This window comes from Lipotes vexillifer, unplaced genomic scaffold (assembly GCF_000442215.2).
Source record: "Lipotes vexillifer unplaced genomic scaffold, Lipotes_vexillifer_v1.1 scaffold293, whole genome shotgun sequence".
Lineage (NCBI taxonomy): Eukaryota > Metazoa > Chordata > Mammalia > Artiodactyla > Lipotidae > Lipotes > Lipotes vexillifer.
This window is the reverse complement of record NW_006782084.1, coordinates 132720-142286: the sequence shown is the minus strand read 5'-3', so window position 1 is coordinate 142286 and position 9567 is coordinate 132720. Positions and strand designations below refer to the sequence as shown.

The 9567-nt window shown below is 39.4% G+C and overlaps 1 protein-coding gene across 2 annotated transcripts in view; it reads right to left on the bottom strand.

The window, feature by feature from the left end:
- The window catches only part of RBMS1 (RNA binding motif single stranded interacting protein 1), a 213958-nt gene extending 204391 nt beyond the window's left edge, over positions 1-9567 (bottom strand). The window contains exon 1 of one of the 2 annotated variants that reach the window (XM_007454974.1): positions 9360-9567. In XM_007454974.1, the coding sequence (XP_007455036.1) occupies positions 9360-9434 (75 nt within the window). In that variant the 5' untranslated portion in view covers positions 9435-9567. The remainder of the gene's footprint in view (positions 1-9359) is intronic. The other variant, XM_007454975.1, reaches the window with a different exon arrangement.

Below are 9567 nucleotides of genomic sequence, written 5' to 3'. Positions count from 1 at the left end.
AGGAATGGAGGAGAAAGGGGAAGGAAGGAGTGGGGGAAAAGGAGACAGGAAAGAGGAAGCACACTCTTGAGATTGCCCAACCCCCTGGACCCTTGCCATTCCTACTTTGCAGGCCCTTGGGCTTTGTCTAGCTCTTCACCCCAGAGTCAAGCCGCAATCCAGAAACAAAATACCAAGGGATCTATGGTCTGAGCCGTGTTCTAAAGCATAGACTGGTTCCATCTTTGCCCTCCTTTCAGGGTAGGATTCTTAACCTGTGCTCTACAGGCTGAGTCTCAGTAAAAATCTGAGGTTAATGGGAATGTGCCATCATCAGATTCTCAAGGTTTGAGGTTCCCCTAAGAGTTATGAACCATTGTTGGACCAGGACTCGGTGAAAATAAGAGAAGTGATGGTATTGGACACTGTTTTCTTTGTCTTTTGATATCCTTCTTGTTACCAGTCTCAAGAGCTGTTTGCTTGATTCTGTGCTAGAGAAGAGAAGGAAAGCTTGTGAGGCTGTAGTAATCTAGTCAGTGATGAGCTAGGGATGAAAAGCCCTACTTTTTAGAAAGCCGGGGACTGCTTTATGAAAATTGAGGGTGGGCTAGGAGGAAAGGGAACAAGAGATTATCAGTGAGGCCAACACAGGGAAAGAAAACAAGTAAGCGGGGGAGCTAGTCTCAGGAGCGAGCAGCGAGGACGTCTCCCAGGGCCTTAACTCAGCTAGAAGCTCCTGAACCCACAACTCCCTGCTTCGCAAATCCCTGACCCACGTGACTCCACAAGCCACACCTCCCATCTCTTCTTGACACCCGGTCCCCAGTCCTAGAAGCTCAAAGCCCCTTCTGAGGAACTAAGGGAACTCATCTTCCCACTGGCCCTCAGGTGAGTTAGGGAAAACTCCTCACTCCCCTAAAGGGGGCCAAGATGGGTTCCCCGAATTCCAACTCTGAATACTCACCCCCCTCCTCCAAGAGACATTGTCCCCGTGTGATGATTTGGTTCTACGGTAGGACCAGTACAGAACAAGTGTATGTGAATCATAAACTGGGTTACTTTCACAAGCTCTTATGGGTTGGCTGGGGACCCTATCATTAAAGATAACAATTTATATATGAAATATACTAGATGAGTTTCAAGTTCTAAATAATTGATAAGTGAACTTTCTGGAACAAAACCTGTTGGAAACACAATTCGCTTGTAAGATAAGGTATACCCAATCACAGAACAAATCACATAGAGCTCTAAAAAATATCACTTGCCCAGCTATACAATTTCAGCTACAGAAGTTTCTCTGCTAGCCAGTTCTTTCTGTGTTGTTGTTGTTAATAAAGGTATGCAAATAATCATGTAGAATAAAACCTAAGAACTGAGATTAGGAATTTTTTTTCTTAAGGCTTCCATTTTTAAAGCAATGCAATTAATCAAAGCTGTGCTCTGTAGGAAGCAGAGAGGGTTTGGGGAGTATTTCAGTTAATGACCTGAAAATGAAAACTGGCAAATTTTTCTTTCTGTAAATGTCTGCATTTGTCAAAAACCTGTTTGGGGATGAATCCCAGTTATTGTTGAGAAGACAAGGGTAAAGTTGGTGGTGTTACAAATTTCTGATATGATTTACTTTTCCTTGTAACCAAATATTTTATCTGAGACTTTATTTCAAACTGCGAAAATATTTCATTGCTATTCTACAGGTGAGGAAGGGTTTAAGCGGTTTTCCAGCACAAACACACTCCCAATTATAAGTCTCAAAATCATCATGTTTAAAAAGTGTTAAACGGGAAATAGTATAGTGTCATTTGAGGGGCTTAAGTATAATAGAAATGTAAGTTTATAATCTAAAATTCTTTTTCGGCAACTTTGATTCCCCGCCCCAAGAAACTCAAGTTCAGAAAAAGCACAGAATTCTATGATGTATCCATCTAATTCTGCCCATTCTTATTAGTAAATTTTTCAACTTATAAAAAACAAAACTAGTATCATGTAAAGAAGGCCCACCCACTTGCACAGCTGGGAAGATGACGCATTTTTCCTTCAAGATCAGTAAAAATTATTTATCGTATCAATGAAATGATCTAGTTTTGTTGCACGAAAACCTTCCCTGAAATTGCTCTTTTTCTGGACCCAGCAGCCCAATAGCACTTGTTGTTCAATGGGTAGCCAGAGGGATAGGTTCTGTGTCTCACACTGAGGCCAGAGGATAATATGACTCCTGAAGGACTTAGCTCCATTGCAGAGTAAACAGCTTATTTTAAAAGAATTAAAGCTAGATAATGACCAAATAAAGAGAATAAAAAGCTATAACCATGAAAGATCAGGAATAATAAAAAAATCTGTTATTTTCTGAAGAAATGCTAGCTCACAATAGACACATTATCAAGATGTAGGTTGCAGGCACACAAAGATGTAATTAGCAATATAACAAAACTCCAAAGAAGGCTAATAAATTAGGAGAAATAAACATCACTTCAAATGTTTAAACAATAAATGTTAATACTTCTATATAACCATGATGTCATCATTTAAGGATTATGTTCTCAGCCTGTCACAACCCTAATAGGTGGGTTTAATAGCACATTTATAAGCATAAAACTGGAAAAATAATAATGTAAAATAAGGTAATTGTATATGAAACTTTGAGGAGAAGGAGTTAACAAAGTACAAAAAGGTGATATTCTTTAAAGTTCTAAGTAGTCATAAAAGGATTATAGAGCAGAAAATATACAAAACAATGGTGATTATCATTTCAAGAAATTTTCATTCATTCATCTAAAGCCCAATTCTTTCTAAAATTCCCAGGTTTACTGGAACTTTTATTAGCACTTTACTTTTTCTCACAGTACACATGGCAGGCACTGTTTTTAATCCCACATATAGATCTGAGTGCCTTCCTGTCACTCAGACCCTTGGTTGGTATGCTGCCTTCCTGGGTGTACTGTTTTGTAAATATTCTTTGCTTATGTCTTGAATTGTGTCTATTCTGTCTTCCCTGGCAGCTGGAGAGCAGGAACCAGATATTATACTCCCTAACCTTTCCTAATATCAAGTGCAGAGAATGGTGCTCTCGGGTCACTAAGGAAATACGATCGCTTAGTTAGTATTTTAGCCCTTCGTGAGCCTCAGCAATTTCCCACAAACACCAGATTAAAATTTAGCCTAATTTCAGAATACAGATGTTACAGCCATTGTAGGCAATCATCCACCAGACATTGATTTTGTGTGTTTTTATAAGTAAGTTAGCTGTTGATATAAGCATCTAATCTCTCTTTTAGAATCCAGGTTTTCATATCTGTCATCCAGAAGACTGTTTTCCATCCTCTAAAATGGTAAATGCATCCATTTAAGAATTAGCTAAAAGACAATGTATGGAGAATGACAATGTTCAGTTTTAGACTGAACATTTTCTCCTCTAGGAGGTCTAGATGTTGATTTTTGCCCCCTTTTTCTCTCTCACCATCTTTGACACACTTATTTTCCAAAGTTTGTTTGAAAATTTTAAATACTCATATAACTATGTTATGGAGACTAGATGCATTAAGCAAAATTAAGGAATTCAAATATGTGAGATACACGTTTAGCTTGTTGGCTTGGCTGTCACCATTCTCTTTACGCTTTTCCCCACATTTCTACCTGATTAAGAAATTATTTGGTTTCTGTTATCAAGTTTGTGTGCATGCTCAAATTTGCACGTGTGTTTGACACACACAATGTAAGAAGACATTTTGCTGTGTACCATCTGACGAAACTCCCAGTGGTAAATGTCTGTATCATCCAAGTGCTGCTTCTCCCGAGGAATAGCCGAGTTCCACCAGGTTTTACTACTTACTCGTTAAAATGATACAGCAGAGAAACCAGAACATTTACATTCATTCCACATAAAATCCCCAAGCCCAATGTTCAATTTTGAATATATGGTTTAATTTTGTACCAAATATTATGGCACTGCATTTAAATCACTGACGTATCATTACTACACTTTCTTTAAAATAAGCGACGTTACATTGAGTAAAACACTTCCACTTAAGAACAACTGGATGTGTTCCTGCTTATTCCTATAATACCCAATGAATGAGATAAAAAGCTAGGTGGCTGAATGTCATATTAGGGTTATACAACACTCAGTAACAGAGATAATTATAATTCTGAACACCTTAATGCTAGTTTATGTTTTAGTTATTAACCATTAAATGAATAAATGTTTTTACCACATCTGAAATACTCTGAAAAATAAGGATTTTCTTGAAAATTAAGCAGAAAAAAGTTTGAATCCTGTTGGTGGGGGCCAGTAATAAGAGGCAAAGACAGGCTGAGTCACCAATTCATCACATGTAACATTTCCCTCTTTGATATAATACTATGAGTTGTTTTTTCTGGCACCATATTCTTTAATAAAGACTGCCAAAAAAAAAAGGCACTTTTGATTCCATAAATTAAGCACAGATCAATTGATATGTGATTCATCTTAGGGATCTTACTCACTTCATAAAATGTTTGAAGTTTTCATTATAGGAACAAAATAAATTAACATTCAAATCAAACTATATTGAGATTTCATTAGAAAATCAGACTGAGTTATTATATTTGTAGATTTGGGTCTATAATTTTTTTCTGGTCTAAAAAAATTTTGCATGTACTTATTCAGAATAATAATAGTCACTAACAAGCATTTATTTAGCACCTACTGTTCTGCAAATCAAGCAGGGAAATAGGGAGGGCTGATAGCCTTTGAAGAGAGACTTAGTGTGGGATAAGGACACCATGCTTGGGGAAAATAAACTTTAGGGAACTGAGCATCCAATAAAAAACAAACAAGACAAGAAATTCTTCATCTTTAAAAAGAATGAACAACATTTAGGTGTCCATATCATTTTTATCTCCATTCTAGATCTTCCTCACATGATTTTTATTGGTTAAGCAGACATAGGGAAAAAAAAGAATTTTATTTCCTGGCAACTCCCTCTTTAGTAAAAAGAAAAGGGGAAAAGGTCCCTTTGTCTTTAGTGTAAAGACCTACGACTTATTAAAATTTCAGTACTCATTAAGTAAGCTGGGGTAATTTAAAAGTTCCAAAAAACCATTAAGCAAAATACAAAGTCTGAGAAATATGTCAGTAAAGCTTAAAAAAATGTTTTTCATGAAAGTGTATTACATGGAAATTGCCCATATTTGAATTTAAATTCGAAGCCAAGATTGCCAAACATGTAAGGTATAGCTAGTTATACTGATACTAAATGACTGAATACTTTCCTACTTCTCTTCACTTATCTTTCCCTGTTCCGTTCTAGAAGCATAAGATTTGTCTCCCAACATATAAAAAAATAATATGTATTATGGAAATTCAAAAGAAATGGCTATCCGAGGGGAAGGGTGCTACAATATTTCATCATAATGCATCTTGATTTTAGCATTTCCGTGACCTTGAGCCTTCCAACACCACTTCCAGATAGCCACAATACCCCGCTCACTTAAGGAAATAAGGTGTATTCATCATGTAAAATATTGTATTACTGTATTGATGCATTTAAGCAAAATTTATTCATCTCACAAACGTACTTACTTCTCAAGACACAGAGCAACCCAAGTTTTAATATCATGCCACTGTACCTCCAATTCACCTTAATATACTCAGTAGTTCCACGTATCAAATCATGATCTCTCATTCCTGGAGAAACAGATTGATACAATATTCATTTGACTATGACTAAGGAAAAGTTAAGGAATTCAACAAAATGTTAATGCACCCAAAAATTCAATTCAGAAAAGCTGCTTTTTTTCTAGTAGCTTCATTAATAGAATACCAAATTATATTACTCATTATTTTTCAGATTTTGAAGCTAGGTTCAGGTATGTTCTTTGGCATACACTTATACAAAAATAGCTTTAAAACAAACATTTGTTTTAGAAACAAACATTTCTCTAGTGTAGAACATTTCTTTAGTACACAATATAACTATGAATAAAGACACAAATGTGTCAAACTGCTTGTAGCTGGTATGAAATTAGCTAAGCATGTAAAGAACATTTTGTACTTCCCTTTCTTCAGAAGAACTAGAATAAGTATTTCGATTTCCATAAATATTTGCATACACATATTGGCAGTAATGTACATCATGGTATCTTTGAAACAAACAGAATTCAAGGGTTGCCTTGCAATAAGTGAAAATGTCTACACACAAAATGTTAATTAAAATATGTTACATTACCAGAATTTTTCCTGTGCATCTGAAAAGTAGATACCAAATTTAATTTTTAGTAATACGGCATAAGTCTCTTAATAATTTAGAAAATCCTTTAGAACAATACGTGCTTATATTTATGAAGCTACGTCAACCTGTATTTTAGAATGAATGTGTCAGGTGATAAAGAGAACCCTGCTGTGATAAGACCACCCTTACCGGAGAAATACAAAAAAACTCAACAAGCGTGTAAAATCAGGTTACTTGCAATCTCTGTTACTCTACGCTAAGGCATTATAAAAATTTCGCAATCTCCTTCATTTCCACCCATGTCCTGTCTTTCTATAACATCCTCAACTTTACTTTATGTTTAATGCAGCTGTATTACTTTTTCTAATAATTATCTTTTTCTGTCAAAGCACAAAGCATACCAATATGGTCACACACTGTAATCCAGCTCCACAGGCGTTTTTGGTTGTTGACTGTTAGTAGAAGGCAGAAGTAACTAATATATTTTTATAGAGAAAAATTACTAAATTTTTCTGAAACAGACTCTGGATGATTAACATACGAAGAATGATTTGACACACGTTAACTTTTTACGGTATGGCAACAAAGCTCATTTTCAAGTGCCATTTTCATTGGTTTCTATTCCTAATGAAAAGAAATCACATCCGTTTATTCTTTTTCAGTTCAAAACACGTCCATCTCTTGATCACAAGTTTAAGTCAAATATCACTTGGTAAACAATCGGGCCATCCCTCAGTTTTTGATATAGCTTCCACACAGAAGTTTCAAAACAACTCTGTCTAGCAAACACATCACTGTACTTTAAACAGTGATGTTTTCTATCCCATATTTCAGGAAGGTTAAAATACACACACACAGAGGCAAGGATCATCACTGTAGACAACAGATTCTACGTCAGTTTATTAACTCTTTAGTTAGATTAGGTAACACTTGTTTTTAAACTGACTACAAATCAAATCAGGTCTCTATTTTTTTTAATGACTCACAATACCATGTGACCAAGAGATAGATGAGATACGGGAGACAAAAAGGGCTATGTGTTCTGAACTATGCTACCTAAAATCTGCATCTAGTCGCTTTACATTTTAGGAGATGCCTCTTCCTGAGATAATCAAGATACTTTACAACAGGGAATTTAGATTTAATTATCAAACTTTAATACCAAGTTATATAGGTCAAGTGAGTATGTGTGTCTTTCTCTGGAAACAAAGAGATTCAGAATAATAGGATTTCAGATTTCATAGTAGAAACAGCAAGGTATGTTTTGAGAATGTCATTTACCGTAACACAAATCAATATTAAATGCTTTATGCAGGAAGCACACTTTCAGAAAATGGGCCCTAAAGCTTTCTGGGATCCGACCCTAATTACTAGAGCAGGCTCTTGCCGTTTGTCTCTCTCTTCAATTATTTACGGGGCAAAAAGAGCCAAATGGCATTGCATTAGCTATATTAAATGCTATGGACTTGGTTTCTAACTTACTAATGGTACATAAAAATTACTAAGGTGAATATGCCTGTAGAAACATGGCCTTTTTTTCTTTTTCACCTGAGTGTATGTTATTTATTATTCATACAGTTAAGTGTTGAATAGGCTGTCCTTTAGGTACCCAATGCTGCATAATTTAAACAAGTGCATTAAACATATATGATATCTAAAAGGTAGAGCATTGATTACACTTCAAAATCTCTTTGAACAACTTATATTTACAGTGTAGCTCACCAAAACACGGGTACCTCCCTCCACTCCCTGAAAACAAATACAGCAGCGACCACACAAGAATGAACGATGGGTACCCTTGCTGCTACCATCTTGCCGCTTTGTGGCGACCCAAAGTAAAATGAAAATGGGGAGAGGGGTGAAAATGAGGCCCTTGAGGGCTAAGAGATTTCAGGTCTCTATGCTAACAAGTGTCCTTTTTACATGGACACATACGAAACTATGATGTAGGTACATAACATGGACCACACACACTTGTAAGAAATAAAAGCTTATCAAGGTTGAATCAGAGATTCTCTGCACCAGGCCAGAAATGCCCTCTGCCAGCAAGCAGGGCATGATTACAACCTCCCAAAGAAAGTTCAGAGGCTGCATCTTTTGTGATCTAGAAGGGCACCAGGAGTCAAGATAAGAGATGCTAATTGCTGAAGGAGTCTGGTGCATCCAACTTTTGCCCTCCCAAACTGTGGGAAAAAGCTTCCAAAGCAATGAAACCCTCACTCTTCATGGACACAATATTTTTTTTCCTGAGTTCAGGAGGCATCAAATTCTTATTGTCAAAATAGGATAGGCCCACTAACAACATACCCAGGGTCCCTGGAAAGCCAGTCGCAATTTGTATGACTACATGTCATCCGCTGTGTTACCTAAGCGTGTTCCAAGGCCGTTTTTGAGAAAGCACCGCTGGAAATCGATCTGTGGTAAACATACACGGTAGTATGTCTCTAAACTAAATACTAAGTCACTTCTTCCTCTGCATCGAAATCTGCCCATTGTCCCTCCTTTGCAGAAGCTACAGCGAAGATTAAAAGGGACATCAATGAACGCTGAGTGAACTTTGGCCACTTTTCCACCCAAAACAACAGCGTAAAAGTAGAAATCAGTAACCAGGTGAAGTGCCACACCGCACAAAGATCAAGGCGAGGGGCGGGCGCGCAGGGCCGGAGGCGGGGAGGAAAAAGTCCCGTCCCCAGGCTCGAGCCCCAGTTGTCTCGCGCGCGGGAGGCTGAGGGGCGTCCCCGGGGGGCGGGAGGCTCCGCAGCACTCCGAGGGAAGCCGAGAGTTACTGCTCGCCGGGCGAGGCCCAGGAGAAGGGCTCGAAGATCCGCGCCGCCAGCGGGTCCTGCCGCGGGCCCCAGGCGTCGGCGGCCGAACAGCCAGGGCTCGGCGAGGGGCGCCGCTCGGCCCGCGACCCTCCCCGCTTCCCGGGCCAGGAAGGGGCCGGCGGCTCTTTCCTGTCTAGTCTCTCCCCCCGCGGCTTTCTGTAACCCGATCCCCGCACTCCGCTCCGCGGGCAGCCGCCGCCCCGCGCGCAGCCGGGCTTCGCCCAGGCCAGCGCTATAGTTAGCAACCTTCCATCAACTCCACCGGGGGCGGCGGGGACTCGCCGCGTGCCCCTCCCGGACCGGAGCCGCGCGCGCCCCCGGCGCCCCCCCGCCCCCGGCGCCCCTTTACCTTCGCTTGAAGATACTGGGGGTAGTAGTAGGTGGCGTACTGAGGGTACATCTGCTGTTTCCACACTTTGCCCATGAAGCTGGAAGGGAGCCTGCCGTGCAGGGTCGCGGGTACTTTGGGGTTTCCAAGTCTCGGTCTCTCCTGCCTCTCCCTTTCCGGCGGCGGCTGCTGCCGCTGCTCCACCTCTCAGCCCGGACCAGACGTCCTC